Here is a 26726-nt window from a genome sequence, read left to right as displayed (position 1 = left end):
GTATCGTTCAGTATCATGCCGTACCATATATTATATTGTATCGTATCGTATCTTATCGTATCGCATTGTATTGTATTGTATCATATCGTTTCATATCATATCATATCATATCATATCATATCATATCATATCATATCATATCGTACAATATCGTATTGTATCATATCATATCGTACTGTATCGTATTGAACCGTACCATATCTTATCATAGTACCATGCCGTACCATATCATATATCATATCATATCATACATACAATACCTTATCATATCGTATCGTATCGTACCGTACCGTATCATATCATACATACCGTACTGTATCATATCGTACTGTACCGTATCATATCATACATACCGTACTGTATCATATCGTACTGTACCGTACCGTATCATATCATATCGTATCGTACTGCATCGCATCGCATCGCATCGTATGATATAATTTCCTTACAATTTCTTTGTTGTTTATTAATCTCTGCCTTGAGACTATGTAAGTTTATACCTAATGAGAAAGAAAAAACTCCCTAAGATGGTATGAGGAAGGAACCTTGAGAGGAACCAGACTCGTCTGGGTGACTACGAATGTTCAATGGTATTTTGTTTGTGCATAAAAGCATAATCAGAAAAAGGAAAAGGCGTGGATCGAGTATAAAAAAAGGAAAATACAGTAACAGTGACAGTAAATCATCTATCAATGTCTATCACAAATCTTTAATAATTAATTAGCAACACACACGCAATGTCAAGCACAAAACAATGTGTATAAGGATCATATGAGGTAACTGCTCAGAGCTTATTCTCTGTGAAGAGGAAAAGTCAAAGCTTTGAAGCGTGTGTGTGTGTGTGTGTGTGTGTGTGTGTGTGTGTGTGTGTGTGTGTGTGTGTGTGTGTATGTGTGTGTGTGTGTGTGAGACTGTCTGAGCAGCAAATCACTCAGCCAGTGCTGAAAAGTGGACACTAGAACACAGAAAAAGTCCTTTCTCTCCCTTCTTATTCCTGAGGGAATGAGTGCTGGCACTGAGTGCTTGTCCTGTTGCGGTAATTATTAGAGAACCGTGTAAGGCTTTAGGGAATCGTTACATCGACCACAAGCTGCAGTATGGCAAAAAAATTGCCAGAGAAAACCTGCTTGAGATTTAGTCCTGCCAAGAAACAACAACAATGATCATTATCATAATGTTGCAAAAAGCTTTTTTTCCCCTTTGATTGCTTCATCTGGAGAAAAAGAGGAAGAACAGCATTAACATGATCACCAAGGCCACTTCAAAAAAAAATTGTCTGTTCAAAGAGTTCAAAAAAGCGTCGAGAACAAGGAGCTTGGGCTGCCAAATGCCAGTATGAAGCACATCAAGGTCAAAAAAAAGAATTAGGTAAGGCTAAAAGAAAGACAATTTTGATTAATTGAATGCTTTGAAAAACAATGTCTGGTGGTCCGTGATTTTTAGTCCTTTTGCCCTTTTGCCTAATTCGTTTTCGCATGCAGCGGTTGTGGAGCAGATTAGATTAATAATGACATTGCTGTCGTTTAGATTGGAATTCTTCTGACAGATGATCAGCACCACATTGGTAGACTCACTGCACAATGGTGATGAAAAGATCGCATTATTTTACTGACTTGGTTCTTTGAATCTCGTTCATCCAACATTTCGTTCATTTTGTTCTTTTAATGCTTCAGTAACCTTCATAGCGTTTATATGGGAATCACGTGACAAAAGGACGAACAATTCGGACCAGAGGACTCATGAGATGAACTACTCAATTCTGTTTTCTGTACATAACCTACAGAGTTTATGTGATTTGCTCATACATGTCCAGTAGAAAATGAACAAATCACTATTTAAAACTACTCATTCTTCTGTCATATGAAAGACTCATGAATGACCCATCACTTCTGTATAAATGATAGATATTTTACTGCAAAGTTTAAGAAGTCAAGATCAAGATGCATTTGAAAACACTGAGCTAGCCATTTCTGTAAGCTTCTGGGTTCTGGTTGCCATTTGGAGACGATGGGAGAAAGCACAAAATAATTGGTGTAAGATTCTATTATCTTGACGAACTGACTAACTCTGGATGTTAAGAATTGGACTGTATACTGTAGCTGAACATTTGCTGCACAATTTATCCCAGAGATCACTCAAGATCTTTCGCTCCAAACAGGTACAGCATATCCTCATAGAGCTGGCTTTGTGCACAGGGGATTGTCATGCTGGAACAGGTTTGGGTTTCCTAGTCCTAGTGAAGGAAATATCTAATGCTGTACTATGGCTGTAGTATATATGTAGTATAACTAACAACTATATAGCTACTTTGATTTTAATGCTTAGGTCAAAGCTGCTTTTAAAATGTAGTGGCAGCCCAATGGTGAAGAATTTGGACTTCTGGTATGTAGAGTTGTGAGTTTAAATCCCTGTACCACCATGCTGCCAATTCCAGGCCCTTGTGTAAATGGGGTATTTGTACGTTGCTCTAGATATATCCGTCTGCCAAATGACAAACTAATAATGACAAGTTTTATGACATAAATTTGAACTGATTTTCTGAAATACCAGAAGATGATCAATAACACCCACACTGCTTTTTATCAACTTTTAATAATTTGAGTCTCTTTTTTTGCCATTACAATCGTTTATCACCCTTAAAAAGTGTTTTTCTCCAGGCACCACTTAAGGTTTTAGTTATGCCCCAAGGGCAAATGCTGACTGCAGTCATATTACTATACTATATACACAACATTTTGTGGACACCAGGCTATAGGATTGGTATGTGCTTTTTGAAGATCCTATTCCACATTTAGTCTCCATACACTGTTATAAAAGCCTCCACTTTTCTGGGAAGGTGTTCCACTAGATGAAGATTTGGAGTGTTCTTGTGGAGATCTGTGCTCATTCAGCCACATGGGTGTTGAGAAGGTTTGTCTTTTTCACCTATTCCAGATATGTAGAGACTTAATCTGTACATGACAGCAAAATTGTTCTAGCAAAGATAAGCGTGTTTAGCATGCTAGCTAATAACAACTCGGGCAAACAGACAGATATCGGTTAACCTACATGGTTCCAGCTGTCAAGTGCATGTCAATAGAAAGATCTACTCTCAGTTACACATTGGTTCCTTTTGGGCAGCCAGGAGCATCATCATCCTGAGGGGAAGTTGACAAGGACATGAGGAAGAAAACATAACGAAACAGTCAGGGATAAATGAATACAATGTTATACTGATTTATTAGTTTAGTCAGTTCTGCTGATTTTTATTTATTTTTATATAATTTATCATTTTAATACTGACAAAGTATAATACAGAGGCCTATGCAATACTGTTCATTGATCTTTTTTTACTTTTTATTTTGAATATATTTGCTTAAAACTAACAAAATATATTATTTTATAATATGATATGATAAAATGAATTTTATTTCATTTATTTATTTTTTTTGTTTATTTCTTTATTGTATTAATTTATGTTTTCTATGTCTCTTTCATGGTTCATAGTTTTCATATATTTTTATTTTTTTATGCCTCTAATTATTAGAATATTAATTCATTTATGAGGCTTTAAATATTTTTTTTAAACCCATATTGGTCTTCTTACGTAATGTAATTCTCTGTATTTACTTTCCCTTGAATTCCTATGTGTTTATGTTTTTCACTCCATTTACAAGCTGTGACTTTTCACTGATATGATCTATGATCTTCCTTTTTCTCATCATCGGTCGTAACTGAGTGAACCCGATTACATTAATGTATGTGTCTGTATTGTGATTATTTTCTTTCAATCTGTCTCAGCATGCCATTTATTCACTGCAGAAATACACACTATACCTATTACATAGATCATCCACATCGTTTATCATTGTTTTTTTCATATTATCCAAAATGATTATGTACAATGTAGGTAATTTTGGACTACCTGTCCGTTTCAAGATTTCCTTCAGACAAAATTTTAAAGTGCACAACACTTCCAGGTGGCTAGCAAAGTCAATTTAAGGGTCTTTTTGAACTCGGTAGGCTCGAAATTGTGGCACAATGCGATGTGACTCTGATTACACTTGGAGATGTCACTGGTGGCATTTGTCTCCTTCGTTGCTATGGAGTCACGGCTCAGAAAGCCCAGGAGACCCACATCCCAGGCAGGAGGAAGCAGATAGAAACACAATGTGCATAATGTGGTGTGTCTGAATAATGCTGACCTAAAAAACTAGGCTTCTAAAAAGACCAAGCATCAATTTTCCAATGTGTTGTGCAGCCCCCCGGGATACCGAAGGAGTCAAATGCGCTCGGAAACATCTCGGTGCAATTTCAAACAGGACTGCATCCATCAAATAGGTATCACATATCTTAAAGCTGTATTAAATGTTAAGAGGTGTAAAGAGACTAAAGGGTCTGGGCACGATTTCGATTCGATGTTGACTCTCAGAATGAAGAATAGACGTTGTTAAACATGCAAAACTATAATTTTGTTGTCAATAAATCAAAATTAGGTTTCAAATTCTAAACAATGTACTACACGTTCAACAAATCTGGGGAAAAACCTAAGCAAATCAATAAATTCTTCCCAAAGTTTTGTTTGAACAAACCACATTTCAGATTTGAGGGAAAAGATAAAACTCCACAGCAGAAATAGAGCTCCAAAGGTGGTTAAAATGGCCGGGTTTCCACACGCTTTGTTGTTGTTACAGCTCTTTTTAAATAAATTAATATGGTTGTGTAGCCATAAAATGCAATTAAACAAGTCCAGATCTCACAGGATGTCTATCAAAGAACCTGATCATATGACCACTCTAAATATTTATTCTGTGTTGTGCAAATCCATTTTGCGTTCAAATCCTGCAATACAAATGAACTGATTTCAATGATCTCTATGCTTTTATGCTAAGCTCCATTTTGATGCACCGTGTCCCGATGAATCTTAACCCCCCTATTAAATACGTATAAAGTAAGTTTTAAACTGGATTTTAATTACATTTTCTACCTAATTATTCATCGTCCTGGTGTTCACTCTGCACAACTGAAACCCTAAAACCGCTCGTGTCTATCACTTTCAAAGCTGTGCTACATCACAGAGAAAAGAAAGAGAGCTGAGTGTTTTTCAGTTGACAGTGAACTTAAACATCTTTCCAATATCATACTTACGCTTTAAGATGCAAACAATATACAGCAACCCGCGATTCCTATACAGTGCAGTCGTTTATCATCTGATACCGACGTGAATGTCGAAATGAGAGGAGAATCATTTATTAAGTATAAACCGTGATGTCTGTGAGCACAGACCACCTAAACTGGCTTAGGCACAAAGTAGGTTTCAAAACTATATGTGTAGATTTTGTGATGATGCCTGTAAACATGCCCCGAGGCTTTAAATTGTACGATTTATCTTCTACAAAGCATAAGATAAGTTATAACAGGCCGATATGAGATATTAGAGTCGAGGGTTGATTAGATATGAAAAAAGTACCAGAGTTGCTGAGTTTGCTAAATGACACACTTATTTACATATCACATGCATTTATCACAGGGGTTAAGCATAGCATTTACATGAAACATGAATATTCATAACTGTATGCTCACACAGACACATAATCATACGAAAAGAATACTTGTGATAATTTTAGAATACTTTATTCTTTTATTCTTTATTCTAGTATAGGATTTACTGTAAATACTGACAGAAACCTGCATTACGAATTCTTTATGGAAGGAGTCTGCAGTGCCAGCACTTTACTGTACTCAGCCAGCAGTTTCCCAGTGTGGAAAAAGGTATAGGCATCATGGTTTCTTATTCATGTGACAGAAATAACAAGTATTATAACATGACATTTGAGTCATTTACAGCTGTCTATCATATCTATCATATACAGTAAGAGATGCTTTTACTTGTCACATGCACATTATAGCATAGTGAAAATTCTTTCTTTGCATATCCCACCTATTGTATATGTGTAATCTGTGGGCAGAGTGTAGAGTCAGCCATGATAGAGCACCCCGGAGCAGAGAGGGTTAGGGGCCTTGCTTAAGGGCCCAATATTGGCTTGTTGAAAGTGGGGCTTTTACTCACAACCTTTCAATCAATAACTCAGATCCTTAACCACTGAGCTACTACTTTCCCCTTATAGAGTAACCAGAACTTACTTGCTCCATGGACTTCCCAACACATTAAATGTGATTAGAAACAGTTAAAAGTGTTATATATTAATACATAATAAAGATCAATATCATAAGATTATAAAAAAACATAACCTTAAAGCTGTGTTTTAAGTGAAATAACACACTTTGGACTGTTTTTTTTATTTAAAAGTAAATCTTTTAGTTTTTTACATTTCTGTGCACATATGTAAAGACAAAAGTATTGTGACAATCCGATGACAAGCTTCGTACGTGCTTTATGAACATCCCATTCCACATTAATTCCCCATTTGCTGTTAATAAAACCTCCACTCATCTGGGAAAATGTTTCACTAGATTCTGGAGTGTGCTTATGGAGATTTTTGATCAGTCAGCTACAAGGGTGATAGTAAAGTCAGGTACTGATGGTTTGCTTCCTACCTGGAAGGTCGTTCATACCAGGTAACATGGAGGGGATCCACATCTGCCCTGTGCAGACTCACCACTGGTGTCCCACAAGGCTCTGTACTTGGTCCCCTCCTTTTCTCCCTCTATACCCACTCCATTAGTGAAGTCATATCCTCACATGGGTTTTCTTATCACTGCTATGCAGATGACACTCAACTCATATTTTCTTTCCCTCCATCAGATACCACAGCTTCTGCTCGGATCTCAGCATGCTTGTCAGACATATCTTCATGGATGAGTGCTCACCAACTAAAACTCAACCCCAGCAAAACAGAACTGCTGGTCATCCCAGGTGATTCATCTCCAGGTGAAGACCTCCCAATAACACTTAACGACCCTCTGCTCTCCCATTCAGCCACTGCTCGTAACCTTGGGGTAACTATGGACAATGAACAGTCTTTCTTCCCACATGTCGCTAATTTTGCTCGTTCTTGTCAATTTCTTCTCTATAACATCCGAAGGATTCGACCATTTCTGTCCATACAGGCTGCCCAGGTGCTTGTTCAGTCTCTTGTCATTTCAAGACTCGACTACTGCAACTCTCTGCTGGCAGGTCTTCCCCTGAACGCTATTCGTCCACTGCAAATTATCCAAAATGCAGCTGCACGACTTGTGTTCAATCAGCCCAAGTTTTCCCACACCACCCCACTGCTGCGCTCCCTTCACTGGCTTCCAGTAGCTGCACGTATTAGATTCAAAACACTGATGCTTGCCTACAAGGCCAAAAATGGACCAGCACCATCTTACCTCAGTGACCTCATCACATCTCGCACTGCACCACGCTGTCTGAGATCCTCCAGCACTGCTCGACTGGTACCACCTTCTCTCAGAATGAGAGGTAAGTACACTTCAAGGTTCTTCTCTGTTCTGGCACCGAGGTGGTGGAATAAACTTCCCCTAGATGTTCGTACAGCAGAGTCCCTGACTATCTTTAAGCGACGACTAAAGACCTACCTCTTCCTGAAATACCCAATTTAGCATTTTTCAAGTTTGTAGAATTCGAGTTATATGTATATTAAGTTTGTAATCTTGCGTACCAGTGTAGATTTATTAATTACTAGAGATTTAAAGCATATCTGTACGTCGCTCTGGATAAGGGCGTCTGCTAAATGCAGCAAATGTAAATGTAAATGTACTGATGTAGGCGAGGTGAGAAGGCCTGGGGTGCAGTCAGTGTTTACATTCATGCCAAAGGTGTTTAATAGGGTTGAGATCAGAGCTCTATAGCAGGCCACTCATGATCTTCCACTCCATCCCATGTAAAGCATATATTCATGGAGCTGTCTTTGTGCACAGAGGCATTGTAATTCTGGAACAGGTTTGGTTCTCCTAGTTCAAGTAAAGGGAAATTGTAAAGCTTCTGCACTCGGGTGTCCCAATGCTTTATTTTTACAGACAAATGTCACATAATGACACAACTGCAAATGTCCATTTACAGTATAAACCTGAAAAAACATACAGACAAAAGAAACAAAAAAACAACTGGACACGCAAATAAGGAATATAACCTGTTCTGGAAATAACACCGACCTAGAAATGACAAAAGCAAGATACAAGAAGCCCCAAAATCCAGAACATAAATAGTGGCACTAAAAAGAGAAACAGGAAGCAGGAATGGGTGATAAGTATAGCAAGTGAACCCAGAGGTGCAGTGGGTGATGGGAAAAGTAGTCCAGAACATTAACTTTCACACAGTTTTTGTACCTCTTTAGTCTACATATTCTCCTAATGCCTCCTGTTGCACCTGTTGCACTAATAAAGCATTCATTTGGAGTGACAATGGTGTCAGCCATGATACAGCACCCCTGGAGAACAGAGAATTAAGGGCCTTGCTCAAGGGGCCAACAGAGGCAGCTTGTCAGTTCTGAGGCTTGAACTCCCAAACTTACTGTATGATCAGTAACGCAGAGCCTTAACCACTAAACCACTAATGTGTGCACTAAGCAGAGTAATATTTACCACAGTCCAAGTCCTGTAACCAAACAACAACTTTTCAACGATTCATGTATTTATTAATTGAATAACGTCAAGACAAATGGTTTCTGTTCCCACTTTCGTCATAGCAGCTATAACAAGTCAACCCTTTACCAAATTTTACTAAAATTTCTTGGATCTACTGAATACGAAGCTCTGATACTGTACATTTCTATGAATGTTCAATAAACCACTTCTTAATGTACTACTTGCTGTCTATCTTGGCAAACTATCAAAAGTTTCGTTCTTACTGGACAAAACAGCCATCTCAGTGTGGACGTAAGACCAATAAAGTGTTTTTATTTGTATTTATTTTTTTAGGAATGTACACAGCATTAGATTATATTTTGACTTCACCAAACGAGCCTCTCTGAAATTGTGACAATAGAAACAATAGCATATTAGCACAAATGTGATTTGCTTCAAAAAAGTGTCTACTAAAAGTTACTTTTTAGGAAAATCAATCACTTTCTGACCAATCAGAATCATATAAATAATACAAATAATATTTATGCAATGTTGAATGTCCAAATCATACATCAGCTTTCATTTGAATATAGCTTTTTACATTTACAAATATCGACAAAAGTATTGGGACACCTGACTTTTCCAGCCATTGGGGTTCTTCCCCAAACTGTTACCACCAACTAGGAGAAATACAATTGTATAGGACGTCTTTGGATGTGGGAGCGTTACATTTTCCCTTCCTTTAAACTAGGAGACCCAAACCTGTTCCAGCATGAAAATGCCCCTGTGCACAAAGCCATCCTTAAATATATTTTAACATGGTTTGCAGTGGAAGATCAACCCTACTGAATACCTTTGGGATGAATTGAAACACTGACTGCACCCCAGACCTCCTCTTCACCTACATCGGTACCTGACTATACTAACATTCTTTGAATTGAATGAGCAGAAATCTGCACAAACACACCCCAAAATCTAGTGGAACATCTTCCCAGAAGAGTGGAGGTTTTTATACGATTAAATGGGATGTTTAAAAAAAAAAGCACATATGAATCTTATGGTCAGGTGTCCACAAACTTTTGTCCTGATAATGTACAAAGCATTAATGATGATATATTAAAGAGGAATAATAAAAAGAGTAAACCCACAATCATGTTTAATGTTGTAACGCAGTAGTAGCAGCAGTAATAATGGACGAGAAAAAAGGAGATGGATATTAGAAAGTAAATAAACGTCTCTTTAAAAGCATTCGCATCGACCGTACGGTGTAAGCAGGCAAAAAGAACGTATCTTCGATTTGAGCAATTTATCTCGCAATATGACTGAATCAGTATTAAATTAGTCTCTGCGTCCTCAGCACAGCAGGACGCTCATTTCCTTGTATTCCCTGAGGAGCAGAAAGTAAATAAAGGAAGCTATAGACCCAGAGACAACAAACCGTAATTTACTCTAGAAAAAAGAAACCCAATAATGAGCGTTCCCTGCACCAAAAATATAGCCTACTACACAGTGTACACGCCTCATCCAGGTCACCTTTCATTAAAAAATGCAAACCTTATAAAGGTGACACAATTTTATTTATTTATTTATTTCCCCCCCAGAATTCGGGCACATGTTAAAGCACTGGAATGGTAGCATTGAAATTGAAGCAATAAAATTGTGTTTTTTGTTTTTATCAGAATAAAATTTGCAAAGAAATATATATACAAAATTAAAAATATATAAATACTTCACAGGAAAGGAAAATATAAAAATTGAAAAAAGGTTTTTTAGATCATTCTCTATAAATATTATAATATAATATATTATTTATTATATTATATATTATATATTATAATATAATATATAATATAATAAATATAATAATATAAATATTATATTAAATAAATATTATAATAAAATATATTTTTTATAATATATAAATATATTAAATATTAATTTGCAGTTTTGACCATTTTTTTAAAGGGGTCAAGTAGAAAAAAATACCATAAATGAAAAGATGCCATACAGATTAAATTGCAATAGATCTCCATTAACAGTACATGGAGGAACCCTGAGGACTCAAAACTAAAAGACAAAAACATATTGTAATATATACCATGCTTGGTGTAATTACTGTACACTGCTCTCTAGAGTGTCGATGAAAAAAAATCTTGTCCCAGAGTCTCCAAAATGCCATTTATTTCAGATTAAAGAAGAGATTTCTATGCGTAAACCCAGGCCCATAGTAGTCATTAAAGTTAGGATATGGAGGTATAAGAGGCTGTGCTGCACTTTCCTTTTTTTTTTTTTTTTTTTTTTTTGCTCCAGTGCAATTTGTCATGGGAAGAAATAGGTCAAGTTTTTATTTCCCTTCTAAACTACATGCATAAGGAAAAAAGTACACACGCTGCCACAAAGTCAGTGCAAGGACCTGAATGTAATGAATGGTGGCAAAATCTTGAAGTTATTGGCTAGAAAAGTGTGCAAAAGGCTAAAATTAGAGAAAGGGAAAAAAAATCCAAATGTTTGGACTCACATTAAATAACTCCAGACTAAATTGAGTTGGATATGTAAGTTCAAAAAGCGTAAATAAATAAAGCCACACAAACATTCCACTGTATAATAATAGGATTCACGTGGAGTGATGGAGATGATGAATGTGATGAAACACCTGAGTGTCAGCACTGTTACAGTCTTGCATGATGTTGCTTTGGTGCTGGAACGATTTTGAAAGCTGTGAAATCAAACTACTGACTGCATCACAACACCGAGAAGAGGAAAAAAGATAGAAAGAGAAAGAAAGAGAGAAAGAAGAGCAGCACTCACCGAGAGCTGCAGGCACTTTCACACACTCCGTAACGGCATCCTCGCGATGACAAGCAGCTCAAAGTCCACAAATCCAACCACAACTGGGTGCGAACAGCAAGGGTCTGTGTGAAGAGAGAGAGAAACAGGAGGGAGGGAGGGAGGGAGGGAGGGAGGGAGAGAGGGAGGGAAGGACGGATGGAGGAAGGGAATGAGAGAATGAGGGAGTGAGGGAGAACTCACCAGTGTTGGAGGGAGCAATGCCCAGATACTGCGAGAGTTAAATATGTACTGAGGGAGGGGGAGAATATAAACTTCAGAAAGAAAATCTAGAGCAAATATAAACAGCACAGCACAGGACATACACACACACACACACACACACACACACACACACACACACACACACACACACACACACACACACACACACACTATAAGATACTAAGGTTCAAGATCTATACTGTATTAATTCCAAGCAAATCATGTTCTTCTCTCTTCTCCTACTGTTCATTGATATCTGTAAGCAGGCCACGCCCATGTTTCTTACAATTACCATCAGTTCATTCATAACTTCTTCTTCTCATGTGACCTTGTGGACTCTAATTTGGTGCATTTCATCATAAAACATGACCAAGGCCGGTCCACTGTTGCAGTGAGCACATTTATGTGACTGAAACCAAAAATAAACCAAAAAACGACCAACTGCGCATCGCCTCTGGAGCATGCTGGGAAAATGTGTTTTAAGACAGGGAATGGGTTTTCTGTTCGCAGTAATTATTTGGATTACCTTGAAAAGCTCAACGTGTATCTCAGGTTTCTGTTTAGTCACAGTATTTACCTGAAAAACACATTTATAACAGAAGAAAAAATTTACATGAGGGAAGGAACATGGGACTCGACAAACGTGGCTGGTATTTGCCTCTGTTAGTTATCTAACTTTATCTGGTTTAAATTTGACCCGCAAACTTCAGGACATCGTTCATGTGCACTAATCAAAAAACAAGATTATGGTCTGTTTAGATTTAAGATTTAATTGTCATGTGTACAGGAAACAATCTGGTACCCCATACAATTACATTATCACTCTGTGAATCCTCTATGCAGCCTTTTACAATAATTAATGACATATAAATTACAAATTTACAAATGTAAATGAGAGATTTACAAATTTAAGTTATAATAGTGCATTAGTTGGTTAAAAAGGGGGCGGTGGTAGCTTTGTGGTTAAGGCATAAAATTTAGCATCTGAAGGTGGAGTCTGAATCCCAGCCCAGCCAATCTGCCACATAATGAATGCAAAAAAAATTCTAAAAAAATTCTAAAAAAAAACAACAAAAAAAAAAAAAAACAACAATAAAGTCCTGCTAATTATTAAGTAGAGATGTAACCAGATTCAGATTTTATTTTTTTTTGGCTTGGTATACATTAGAAAAAAAACTAAATAAAAAACACCATCTCTTCAGTAGTGTCTGTTGTTGGCTTGTTAGCAATCTGTCTTTCTTGCTTGATGTTACAACACAAGCCCATATGATCATACGTACTCTACTATAAGAAGCTCTGTAATTGTACACAGTGTGTTTGACAGATGGACGTTTACATTAGCTAGAGAGAGATTTCTCATTCGGCCTCCTCAGCTTGAGCTCGTTTCAGTCCCTACTGTGGATCTCTATTGGTCCTTGTTTCCTCACGCTCACCTTTCTTTCCCTGTTTGCATCTTTTACAGCAATCAGATGTCCTACCCTCGTTAATTTCAGCTCGATTTGTCAGTGTCAGATGTGATGTAAGAGATCTGGGACAGGACCAAAGAAAAGCGAGTCATTCCTGCACTGCAACGTGACAGAGCTGCAAAAACTAGGTCTTGAAAGGTTTGTGTGTGTGTTTGTGTGTGTGTGTGTGTGTGTGTGTGTGTGTGTGTGTGTGTGTGTAGTGATACATCTGATGGAGATAGTAGGTCATCTGAGGTACAATAAGGAATGCCCTGTGCATTTCTATACCTTTTCAGGAGCAGGTGTTTCTTTAGTAAATGACTGGAAAGTGTTTATTTTTATAATCATGTCTCTTAGAATCTTTTTCAAACAATCAGAGATTTGTGTCCAGCACCACGGGAACCTTGTTTAAAAAACATTTTCCTTCATGAGAGCAAATTGTCAGTGGGAAACTTTCTATAAGTGAGATAGAAAGAGATCATCATCCTTAATCACTGGGTGATATCACTCTCCTTATATAAACAATACGCTCTCTGACGGTGTATAAGAGGGAGAAAGAGAGGGAAAGAATGAGAAAATGTGTGTGTTGTGTGTTTAAGTTTACCCGCAGAATGGCAGCTATGCTGCTGGCCTACATCGCACTGACCTCGTTTCTCTGATATACAGTACGTTCTGAGGAGTCTCGTCCACATGAACACCCAAGAAAACCAAAGCCGTTTTCATCGGGTGATTTTATGTGTTTTTTTTTCCTGGGGCAAATTCGCTGTCTATTTTGGGCAAAATTCCTTTGGCAACATCTTAAAATGAGGGTTCAGCCTCAATAACCTGGAATTTAAAAACCAGTAAAATTAAACGCAGGAGTGGGATTTTTACCCAAATCAAAAGTTACATTATCCTGAAACAGTAATAAATAAATTAAAAAATTAAAAAATTAAAATAAATAAAAAATTAAAATAAAAAAATTGTTTAGCTACTCTCAATTTTTAAATCTGTTGCAGGTTATTATTTGTTTCGAATGGTTTTATTTACTTATGTTATTTATTCGTTATCAGTGTATTTATTTATTTATTTATTTATTTATTTATTTATTTATTTGTTTAATAATAATAATAATAATAATAATAATAATCATAATAATAGTGAAGATAATAATAATAATAATAATAATAATAATAATAACAATAATGATAATAGTGCATTATTATTGTTGTTATTATTATTACTATTATTGTCGTTGTTTTCGAGAGTTATAATGTTTTCAATAATGTTTCTATTATTTTATAATTTACAGTTGAAATATTATTGAATTGAAAGCTACAGTTCTATCTTTTGACTCAATTCCGACATTATCGATATTTATAATGTACAATATTAATATTGTTTTATAAAAACATGTTCCTTTAATTATTTTACAAAAGACCAGTAATCATGCTATCACTAGACTATAAGACCCTGAACCATACTGGCAATTTAGTGCTTAAAGATCATTAAATGATCAAATATACATTCATTTCCTGGCGTATTAAAAGCCTGCAAATGAGTGAACAGTTCAACGCTGGTGTTTACACAAAATCCAGCATATCTGGTGTCTTGAATCCTGCAGTAGCCTGCCATCCAGTGGTTTCCATGGACAATAATACTTCTGGGTTTATGTAAAAATTTCAATTGACCGACTAAACCCCTCATAGATGCCATTTTTAAGATACTTTCTTTCTAAGCACAAAACATTTTGGTTTTGTATTGTTTTATGACAATAATGACCCAGATTCTGGGGATGATTCATTCGTCCACAGTTTACATTTTCCTAAACTGTTTACTACTACATGCCGTAGTATATTAATATATATATATATATATATATAGAGAGAGAGAGAGAGAGAGAGAGAGTTCATAATTTTTTTCCAGTATGAAGTTTTGTAGCAGCAATAAACGTCAGACATCTGCCACATGGTCCAAAATACACATAATACATTTATTTAGCAATGTGCTGCATGAATTTCTGAACATAGGCATTTCCACTGAACATACAGTAAAACATCACAGGAGACAAAGTCCACAAGAACTGGCGAGAAGAGGCAGGGGTGTTTAGAAGCACTTCCTGTGGACAATGGAGGGTCCAGCCTCGTCATACTCGTCTTTGCTGATCCACATCTGCTGAAAGGTGGAAAGTGATGCCAAGATGGAGCCTCCAATCCACACAGAGTACTTCCTCTCAGGAGGGGCAATCATCTGCACAGGAGCATCGGTGGCATCATCAGAAAACCAAAACCATCTTAGAGCATGCTCATGTTTATTTTATTATAATTTTTTTTTTTTTTATATGCTTAGGATAGAATGTAAAAGTTATCCTTTTTGTCTATACAGAAGCAACTCAATGAAAACATTGCATCTGTGTACAGATACTGTTTATGGATATAAAAGTACCCTCGGCCAAAAGCACTGTGACACCCGGCATCCAGCCATGTGTGTTTCTACCTTAAACTGTTACCAGAAAGTTGAAGCTGCACAATTGTATAGGATGTTTTTGGGTTTATTTTACTTTACTTGAACTAGGAGACCCAAACCTGCTCCTGACAATGACAATGCCCTTGTGCACAAAGCCAGCTCTATAAAGATATGCTTTACATGTGTTGGAGTGGAAGATCTCCTGCTATAGAGCTGTGACCTCAACCCTATCTAATGCCTTTGGGATTAATTTGAATGCTGACTGCACCCCAGGCCTCCTTACCTAACCTACACCAGTACCTGATTTTACCCTTGTGGCTGAATGAACACCAATCTCCACAATCACATTCCAAAATCTAGTGAAACATCTTCATAGAAGAGTGGATGTTATTTTAACAGCAAATGGAGACTAAATGTGGAATGAGATGTTCAAAAAGAACCACATACGAATTTTGTCTATATAGTATATGCCAATCCCAAACAAATCTGAATTGAAAAGAAATAATACACATTTTGCTTTAAAATTTGAATTTGACATTTAATTTATATTCGAACATAAATATGTCCTTTGTTAATAATAATAAAAAATAAAAAAAAAACAGTCCTCCTAAATGTCGAAGATCAAAATAACCGATACGATTCACTAATCACAGCAGCCAGTCTTACCTTGATCTTCATGGTACTGGGGGCGAGGGCTGTGATCTCCTTTTGCATCCTGTCACCGATACCTGGATACATGGTGGTGCCTCCGGACAGAACGTTGTTGGCGTACAGGTCCTTACGGATGTCGATGTCGCACTTCATGATGCCGTTGTACGTGGTTTCATGGATGCCAGCCGACTCCATGCCTACAGATAAACAGCAGAGAGATAGTGTGAATACAAAAACCCAAACCTAAAGACTATTTAGACTTTTCCAGCCATATGTGGTTCTTCCACAAAGTTGGAAGCATAGTTAAAGTAAAATTTATTCTTCAACTGATCTAGAAAATCCAAACATGCTCTGACAGGACAATGTACAGGCAGGACAATTTGGTATAAATGGACTATCTGGTAGAACCACACCTCCTCCCCCGAACATATGTATTTATGCACCCAACATGATCAATCTCCACATATGTGCTCCAATTTAAACAGAAACAGTGAAGCAAAATCTTGAACACACACAATATTTGCTTTCTTTGCTTTAAATTATTTAAAATCTTAAAACTCCTGTATTCCCAACGTGACCTCCGATGCTTGGACTCCACCATGTTGTTCTACACACTAGTGTTTAATAATTGATTATTTGCGAATGCAATTTACCATCACAAACACTACCTTTTCTTTCCACTGCCTGAAACGGATATTTTGCAGTGTTAATTAAAGCAGGAAATGAGCACACCTCCAGCTCTCTCGCATGAGCTGACAGAGATTGATGTTTGGTTTCAGGAACACCAGAGAACATCTGAACCTTAAGTAAATCCTGAGCCTTTGGTTATACGACATCGCTGTAAATTAACTGCCCTCGAAATGTGATCCGTTACCTAGATGTGTTGTGCTGAGATGGCTAGCTCACGACTACAACTACAGTATATGTCCATTTGGGTGTTTATTTTAATGTTTGATATACTGTATACATCCAGTTGAATTTCATATGTAAAGTGTGTATGTGATTAGCTTAATGCTATAATGTGGAGAGGTAAAACAAAGACAATTGTTCTACTCCTGGACTGTAATCACGATGCTGACACTCGGCCTAGAGAGATCATTCAGAATTAATAATTACGTGAATTTTTCATCAACCAAGCTTGTGCTTTGTGTGTGTGTGTGTGAAAGATCTACCTTACGTTGCCATTTTCCCTTTGATATTCGCACATCTTCATCTCAAATAAATATTCTAATTATACAAAATCTTTTCATTCCCATCTGCTTGATGTGTATAAATATTGTTATAATTGCTAATAAATGTTGTGTTTGTGTGTGTTTGTGTGGGTGTGTGTAAAGTGTCAGACTGACCGATGAATGAAGGCTGGAAGAGCGTCTCGGGGCAACGGAAGCGTTCGTTGCCGATGGTGATGACCTGACCGTCTGGCAGCTCATAAGACTTCTCCAGAGAGGAAGAGGAGGCAGCCGTGGCCATCTCGTTCTCAAAGTCCAGAGCTACGTAGCACAGCTTCTCCTTAATGTCACGCACAATCTCTCTTTCAGCTGTGGGGGAAATAAACAAGCATTCAATCAAACTTTTATTGGAAAATAGTATAATATTGAGTGGCGAGTCTTCAGGGCCAGAAAGGTCTTTTCTGCTTCTCTGATTTCTTGACTTACAATTTAATATTTCTCCATGAATATGCGTTCAATTATTCCCAATAGTCGATTCTCTTTATTTCATAGCGTTTCTCGTGGGTGTGCTGCTTCAAGGAGAGTCTGCTTCTGTTAGAGTTTCTATCGAATCATATTTGAGCCATCACATCAACTGAATCTGCCTTGAGCCTTCAGAATCAGCAGTGTGGGCAACTTTAACATGCACGTCTCTTGAAGCGCCTGCTGCAACCAATCAGATTTCGAGTTGGCGACACCGGGGCCATCTAGCAGGTGTCCAATAACATTTTCAGGTCAGACAGTCATTTGGATGGTCAGAGAGCACACTCAACAGAGCTTGCAAACTGCACAAGCTAAAAAACATTAGTGCGGATTAATAGTCGTTTTTTTCCACAATGGCCAACAGAGGAGAGGTTTTTGGTTGCCTACAGTATATATTAACAAGCTAATTATCAAGCCAGACATTTCGGGAAAAGCTGGACTTTGTAAGGAAAATCCAGGAAAAAAAGTTCAAATCAGTTGAGCTTTTCCATGAACCATTTATACTTTTGAATTTTATTTCCTGTTGAAAGAAACACAGTTTGCCAGTCTCCAGTAAACCGCAATGCACCGAGATACCTGTTTGTAATGCAGAGCTTTAATATTGATGGTTTCTACAGCCATGGTGCCATAGTGATGGCATTAAGAGGTGGATTGATTCAGGCAGGACACCACTGAAGGTCTGGGTCTGAAATGCCCTGGTAATAGTGCATATGCAATGCAGTGGATATTCATAATTAATACTAGCCTCTAACAACAAAAAGAATACACATTTAGAATAGAATTTGCTAAAATATGACACTGTAAATATACAGCAAGAGAATAAATTTAATCCAAACCTCAGAAATAAATATAGGCCTGTAAACTGAATGTAGTGTGGGAAAGTGTGTGAGAGAGTGTGGATGTGTGACCTGTAGTGACGAAAGAGTAGCCTCTCTCAGTGAGGATCTTCATGAGGTAATCGGTGAGGTCTCTGCCAGCAAGATCCAACCTCATGATGGCATGGGGAAGAGCATAACCCTCATACACCGGCACATTGTGGGTCACACCATCACCAGCATCCAGTACAATGCCTGTGCAAAGAGAACGAGCGAGGGAAAGGGACAGAGAAAAACACATAGTTACTATAGGAGAAACCTGAAAGAGAAACACTTTCTGAGAATTTCTGAGAAGGTGTCAACCATCTGAACTCCTGAACTCAGACACTGAAGTGTACAATGCCATTCTGACCTATGTTTAAAAAAAAAAAACTGCACTGTACATTACTGAAGCTGTTTTTTACTTGCCTTATACAGTATGTTAATCTCTACATAGCCTCATTGCACATTAATATAAAATCACCTATATAATGTATAATCATCTGTCATCTCTGTGTAGTTACCTGATGGTCACTAGACATTTTTACCTCATTTGTCTGCACAGTGCACCACTAAATATTTGCACATCGAGTCATTTGCATTGAAACATTTTTTTTTTCATTAGCATTTTAAATTGTTGTAAAAATTGCTGGAATTAAACCTTCAGAAGCAGAAACGATGATTACATTACGTAATTTCCCAAAATGTTCTTTTCTCCTATAGATCATGTGTGTGTATATATACACTGTATATAGATGATCGCTTAAACTTTCTTTCGGCTTCTCCCATTAGGGGTCGCCACAGCGGATCATCCGTATTCGTGATCCACATGTTCGATTTGGCACATGTTTTTACGCGATGTCCTCACGCAACCCTCCCCATTTATCTGGGCTTGGGACTGGCACTTAAAGTGCACTGGCTTGTTCGGCACTGGCCTAATGGCTGGGTTCGGTTCCCTGACCGGGAATCGAACCTGGGCTGCGGCGGTGAGAGCGCCAAATCTTAACCACAAGACCACCAGGGAACCCATATATACAGTGAGGAAAATAAGTATTTGAACACCCTGCTATTTTGCAAGTTCTCCCACTTAGAAATCATGGAGGGGTCTGAAATTGTCATCGTAGGTGCATGTCCACTGTGAGAGACATAATCTAAAAAAAAAAATTCTGAAATCACAATGTATGATTTTTTTAACTATTTATTTGTATGATACAGCTGCAAATAAGTATTTGAACACCTGAGAAAGTCAATGTTAATATTTGGTACAGTAGCCTTTGTTTGCAATTACAGAGGTCAAACGTTTCCTGTAGTTTTTCACCAGGTTTGCACACACTGCAGGAGGGATTTTGGCCCACTCCTCCACACAGATCTTCTCTAGATCAGTCAGGTTTCTGGCCTGTTGCTGAGAAACATGGAGTTTGAGCTCCCTCCAAAGATTCTCTATTGGGTTTAGGTCTGGAGACTGGCTAGGCCATGCCAGAACCTTGATATGCTTCTTACAGAGCCACTCCTTGGTTATCCTGGCTGTGTGCTTCGGGTCATTGTCATGTTGGAAGACCCAGCCTCGACCCATCTTCAATGCTCTAACTGAGGGAAGGAGGTTGTTCCCAAAAATCTCGCTATACATGGCTCCGGTCATCCTCTCCTTAATACAGTGCAGTCGCCCTGTCCAATGTGCAGAAAAACACCCCCAAAGCATGATGCTACCACCCCCATGCTTCACAGTAGGGATGGTGTTCTTAGGATGGTACTCATCATTCTTCTTCCTCCAAACACGTTTAGTGGAATTATGACCCAAAAGTTCTATTTTGGTCTCATCTGACCACATGACTTTCTCCCATGACTCCTCTGGATCATCCAAATGGTCATTGGCAAACTTAAGACGTGCCTGGACATGTGCTGGTTTAAGCAGGGGAACCTTCCGTGCCATGCATGATTTCAAACCATGACGTCTTAGTGTATTACCAACAGTAACCTTGGAAACGGTGGTCCCAGCTCTTTTCAGGTCATTGACCAGCTCCTCCCATGTAGTTCTGGGCTGATTTCTCACCTTCCTTAGGATCATTGAGACCCCACGAGGTGAGATCTTGCATGGAGCCCCAGTCCGAGGGAGATTGACAGTCATGTTTAGATTCTTCCATTTTCTAATGATTGCTCCAACAGTGGACCTTTTTTCACCAAGCTGCTTGGCAATTTCCCCGTAGCCCATTCCAGCCTTGTGGAGGTGTACAATTTTGTTTCTAGTGTCTTTGGACAGCTCTTTGGTCTTGGCCATGTTAGTAGTTGGATTCTTACTGATTGTATGGGGTGGACAGGTGTCTTTATGCAGCTAACGACCTCAAACAGGTGCATCTAATTTAGGATAATAAATGTAGTGGAGGTGGACATTTTAAAGGCAGACTAACAGGTCTTTGAGGGTCAGAATTCTAGCTGATAGACAGGTGTTCAAATACTTTTTTGCAGCTGTATCATACAAATAAATAGTTTCAAAATCATATATTGTGATTTCTGGATTTAATTTTTTAGATTATGTCTCTCACAGTGGACATGCACCTACGATGACAATTTCAGACCCCTCCATGATTTCTAAGTGGGAGAACTTGCAAAATAGCAGGGTGTTCAAATACTTATTTTCCTCACTGTAGATGATCGCTTATTTTTATTATTTCATAATTAAGACTTATTATGTTATAAAGCTAAATCATTTTTGGCCAAAAATATTTAATGTCTTGATAAGCATGTCCATTAGTGTTTAGTGTGCTTATACAGTACATGTTATATATAGTCATGCACTTCTCCGTGAAAAAGTGCAGCGCTGTTTCTTCCTTAAAGTCTACTTTTAACTTCTTCATCTTCTTCTCGTGAGAAGATTCGACTACTGCTAAATTATTTAAGGAACATTCCAGCCACAATCCATCACTTATATATAATCTATTCATCAGTGGGTTTTAATGTCAGTGAGAAGAGAGAAGCAGGGAGTTGGTGTGGAAACGGTGCTCTGACCTGTGGTACGGCCGGAGGCATAGAGGGAGAGCACAGCCTGAATGGCCACGTACATTGCGGGAACATTGAAGGTCTCGAACATGATCTAGAATCACACAAAGCTTAAGTAAGCAACACTGAAGCTAAAAAAAATGTGATTTTAATTACAGAGATCAATCCTTTCTATGGAGTGGAGACCCTCAACAATATCCTAACACTCATCAGGTAAATTACAGACATCTGAGTGATTATCGTTATCTTAGTACGCTGTATAAACAGAAGTTTGTGGACACTTGAGCATAAGATTCATATGTGCTTTTTGAACATCCCATTTCTCATTTAGTTTCGATTTGATGTTATAATAACCTCCATTAGATTTTAAAGTTTGTTTGTGGAGATTTGTGCTTATTCAGGCACAAGGCTGTTAGTAAAGTCATGTACTGTATAGGTGAAGTGAGGAAACCTGGGGTGCAGTAAACGTTCCAATTCATCCCAAAGTTTGTTAATAGGGTTGAGGTCAGAGGTTTATAGAAGGAAATCCCACAACCAATAAAGCATATCTTCATTCAGCTGATGTTGTGCACGGGGGCATTGTCATGATGGAGTAGGTTTGGATCGCCTAGTTCAAGTGTAAAGTGAACTTAAATGGAAAATTTCATGCTACCACATCCAAAGGCGCCCGGTACAATTTTGTGCCCACAGATTTGTGGTAAGAGTTTGGGGAAAGACGACAAATTTTGCTGGAAAAAAATCAGGTGTCCCAATACCTTTGTCCATAAAGTATATGCCAAGCCAGTTTTTTATATTTGAGTAATAAAAACTCTGGAATATGCTGTTGAAAGGATATATATATTTCCAAAATTCGCCAATAATTCTACTTTCCGGACTGCAATTTGGTGATGTTTTTAGCTTTATGGTGGGATTTTCACAGTAAACTCCTGCTATTCTTAGCTCTTAGCATGCATGCTATTCAGGTTATAAGATTTTTAAACATGCATGATTACAAAACACTGATATTGAAGACTCGTTTTTATAAATAAATGTTGTTAAACAGGTAGTTTCATTATATATATATATAGAGTTCATACATTGCTTAATTACTTTTAGATTAAGCTTCTGGCATAGAAGTTACTGTGGATGCTGTTGCTATGGAAAGGTAACTTATTGTAATAAATGCAATAATATAAACCTGTGATTAAAAAATCTAATCTATAGAAAATACAAATGCTGTTAGAGGAAACTGTGATTGATCTAATGGCCAATCAGGATTAAGGTTTCTTTATATGGCTTTGAAAAATGCCCTCAAAATGTACTTTATTGATGATCAACACGAAATTTGTTTCAATGCTTTGCGATGTTAATAATAATAATAATAATATTAATAATAATAATAATAATAATAATAATAATATTAAGATGACATTCATGATACGTGGGAATTTTTTAATAGGAACTCCACCAGCAGCTTTGCTCTCACTCCTCAAACAGCTCTGTCTCGCTCTACTCATTCGGATCCAATGTAAATACAAAGACAGGCGCAATTGCCATTGTGAGTGGTTCACCTGAGTCATTTTCTCCCTGTTGGCTTTGGGGTTGAGTGGAGCCTCAGTCAGGAGGACGGGGTGTTCCTCAGGAGCCACACGCAGCTCGTTGTAGAAGGTGTGGTGCCAGATCTAAAAAGTTCATCAATACCGGTTTATCACTGCTCACCTATATATTATGCAGCAGTCATGTAGCTCTGTCTTACTTCACACTGTGAGTCAAATACCTTCTCCATATCGTCCCAGTTGGTGATGATGCCATGCTCAATGGGGTATTTGAGGGTGAGGATGCCTCTCTTGCTCTGCGCCTCATCTCCTACGTAGCTGTCTTTTTGACCCATGCCCACCATCACACCCTAGAAAGAAGACCATTTAGCCACTCCACATTTAACATAGTACTACCTTTTTTTTTTATGATATAAAACATAATACACAAGAGCATGCAGTAAAACTTGAATTAGAAATATTAATAAATATGGGTTCTTAACATGTTTTATGTATCTGGGAAATGTATTGAATCAAGCTTGATCAGTGTGTGTGTGTGTGTGTGTGTGTTTGTGTGTGTGTGTGTGTGTGAGAGATGTTTGCTTCTTTAACTTTACATTATAAGGCAAATCGTGCTGAAAAGGACTGACAATATATAGACTCCAGTATACTAAAGTTTTGTAAAAATGCAACTTAATGACACCCTTTTTCCTTTCTTTTCCTTTCTTTTCCTTTCCTTTCCTTTCCTTTCCTTTCCTTTCCTTTCCTTTCCTTTCCTTTCCTTTTATTCTATTCTATTATTTTACCTCCCTTTCCTATCCTGTACTGTCCTGCCTCTTTTCTTCCCTCCACGTCCCATCCTTCCCTTGCCCTTCTCTTCCCTTCTCTTCTCTTCTCTTCTCTTCTCTTCTCTTCTCTTCTCTTCTCTTCTCTTCTCTTCTCTTCTCTTCTTTTTTTCTTTTTTTTCTTCCCTCCCTGTCCCATCATTTCTTCCCTCCCTGTCCCATCCTTCTCTTCTCTTCTCTTCTCTTCTCTTCTCTTCTCTTCTCTTCTCTTCTCTTCTCTTCTCTTCTCTTCTCTTCTCTTCTTTTTTCTTTTTTTTCTTCCCTCCCTGTCCCATCCTTCTCTTCTCTTCTCTTCTCTTCTCTTCTCTTCTCTTCTCTTCTCTTCTCTTCTCTTCTCTTCTTTTTTCTTTTTTTTCTTCCCTCCCTGTCCCATCATTTCTTCCCTCCCTGTCCCATCCTTCTCTTCTCTTCTCTTCTCTTCTCTTCTCTTCTCTTCTCTTCTCTTCTCTTCTCTTCTCTTCTCTTCCCATTTCCTTTAAACCATGTGGACTTGTTTAGTGTATTTTTATCCTTTGTTTAGTGTACTGGCTACATCTGCTTGTATGGAGCCACTCTAATTGGCACCAATTATGTTTTTCAACGGCAATTTCATAGTCACTAAATTCATAACTAAATTATCATCTTGATCTTGGAATGATGGCTCAAATCACCATAAGTGACTTTCTTAATAGATTTTTTCACACATTTCTTCCAACGAATTCATCAAAGTGCATGTGTATAGAATAATGTTATCACAGTGTAACAACATTTGGACATTTGGTGGAGAAAAACAGTTTTTAAATGTTTTACTATGGCCTCAATATACCACTTTAAAGGCAGGCTTTGTGACCAGAGCAGCTTCTGTACCCCAGAGAAGTGTGTGATCACTTGTAAGTCAGTGTGTACTTGTAAATACACAACTAACAAAGCAGGTCTTTGCCTGAGCAAACATGGCTTATGTGTCATTTTTGATTAAACTTTTACTTTGAATCGAATAATGATAATTAGTTTCTTTTCCAGAAGATTACAGCCTCATAGGATGTAATCATAGGCAATAACATACGACAATAACGTGCATATTACTATTATACATATTATATGATTTAATCATTCATTTATTTATTTAAAAATATATCTCACCTTTAAGCAGAATCAGTAAGAGCTTTATTTATGGAAACATAGATATAAACTATGACCGAAACTAATGCATTAAATTGGCAACCCGCAAAATTCAATAAAATGGAGAATAAAATTTCATAAAAAGGTTTTATTCTTTCTGTGTTTCCCAATACCAAACGAGCTATGTGACTCAAGGGTGGGGAACCCCTGGACTAGACAACTCAAGAGTGTGTGAGAGTGTGTTAACAGCTTTACTGTACCTGATGGCGAGGACGGCCCACGATGGAGGGAAACACAGCTCGGGGAGCGTCATCTCCCGCAAACCCTGCCTTCACCAGGCCTGAGCCATTATCACACACCAGGGCTGTGGTCTCTTCTTCGTCACACATGATTTACCCCCACTGCCAATGTAGCATGCACATACACAAACATTAGACACACACATCATACAAAATTGTTAAATTCTGTAATAACTGCCTGGGTTAATCAAGAAAGCAGATTGTCAGATAACAATGTTGACCTTCTCCTGACCCCATATAACAGTCGTACACCTTAAATTCTCCTCTTATTCAGTAATTCATCCTCAGCAATTTTTGTTTATTATTCATTTACAGCAGTGCAGCAAATAAAAAACTTTTGTCACAAGCAGTAGGAATCGAGCTGAAACTTTTCTTTATACACTCGGTACCTTTTTATTTCACACACACTCAATTAAACCTCGCATCTCATAGACTCACCTAGAAGACTTAGATAAGGAGGCCTGGAACGCTGACTTCCCTGCGAGAGAGAGGGAGAGGAATTGAATCAGAGAGAGAAATAGAGTGAGCTTGCGATTCACCTCGTGCCTCTATTTAAGCCCAACACTGCAGCTGAGCCATCGCACAGCCGCCAGACTCAACGCCTTTTTAGGACACGATGCACCCCTGCGACACACCCACGTGCATAAAGGTAGACTGTCCTCGGTGTCCCAGGAATCCTGGAATCCGTCCCACAACAAGCGGCTGTCCATGGGTATTTAATATTAGACGCTAATTTATTGCCCTGTAGGACAGTCTGAGCTACAATGAAGAGTTGGGCAGTAAAGAATGGGTGAAGAATGGCATGCCAGTATCTGCTATAAATAAAGCAATAGGCAATGGTCATAATGGTGATGTGGCCGTTTGTCTGACGACTGTTGACTGTTTGGGCATTCCAGCATGGCTACGAGGACGACCTCGGCCAGCAGGCCTTCAAAGGACATTTTTCCACACGGGTAATATGGGTGTGGAGAATACGCCAGCGTGCCAGGTCTATTTTTCTACAGAAAGGGAAGGATCTTACACAGGAAACAATTGACTTATAAATGACAAATCGAGACGTATTGTAATAACTATATGAGTGCATTAACCCCTATACACACTTTATTATGCACTCGGAAGCTCCGGTTTTCTCATATTCAGTTCTTTCGACAGATGAAATGGTCCAAACCAGTACTTGTCACTGTTGTGGAATCTTCAAGAGTATATCTTTAGTACCTTCACTGGGTATATTTTACCAGGAAAGGTACTTACTCTAAAACTAAAGCTACTATAGAAGTATATGTTCTTGAATAATTTTAAATGTATATGTTTCTATGTATTATATAATAATACTG

General features: G+C 37.9%; 2 protein-coding genes across 2 annotated transcripts in view; both read right to left on the bottom strand.

Moving 5' to 3' along the window:
• The window catches only part of shank2b (SH3 and multiple ankyrin repeat domains 2b), a 181533-nt gene extending 170116 nt beyond the window's left edge, over positions 1–11417 (bottom strand). The window contains exon 1 of the mRNA XM_083560941.1: positions 11314–11417. The gene's annotated coding sequence lies outside the window, so the exon portion shown is untranslated. The remainder of the gene's footprint in view (positions 1–11313) is intronic.
• Positions 11418–14952: 3535 nt separating this feature from the next.
• acte1 (actin, epsilon 1) lies at positions 14953–25978 on the bottom strand. The gene is made up of 9 exons (XM_083561387.1): positions 25831–25978; positions 25354–25494; positions 23393–23521; positions 23187–23297; positions 21646–21730; positions 18697–18858; positions 17444–17635; positions 16113–16294; positions 14953–15230 (listed from the first exon to the last, which is right to left on the bottom strand). Exons 2-9 carry the CDS (start codon positions 25480–25482, stop codon positions 15087–15089), a joined length of 1134 nt encoding a protein of 377 aa, XP_083417513.1. The 5' UTR covers positions 25483–25494; positions 25831–25978; the 3' UTR covers positions 14953–15086.
• Between the last annotated feature and the right edge of the window lie 748 nt (positions 25979–26726).

Source organism: Silurus aristotelis, assembly GCF_946808225.1.
Source record: "Silurus aristotelis genome assembly, chromosome: 14".
Taxonomy (NCBI): Eukaryota; Metazoa; Chordata; class Actinopteri; order Siluriformes; family Siluridae; genus Silurus; species Silurus aristotelis.
This window is presented reverse-complemented; position numbering and strand designations above follow the sequence as displayed.

What these genes read in the sequence shown, in the direction of transcription:
- acte1 (XM_083561387.1), bottom strand. Translation starts at nt 25,482, where the DNA reads ATGTGTGACGAAGAAGAGACCACAGCCCTGGTGTGTGATAATGGCTCA. An exon ending in CTACTCTTTCGTCACTACAG is followed by an intron (nt 17,636 to 18,696) that starts GTCACACATCCA and finishes TTTCCCCCACAG; the next exon opens with CTGAAAGAGAGATTGTGCGT. An exon ending in CCAGTACCATGAAGATCAAG is followed by an intron (nt 15,231 to 16,112) that starts GTAAGACTGGCT and finishes GCTCCTGTGCAG; the next exon opens with ATGATTGCCCCTCCTGAGAG.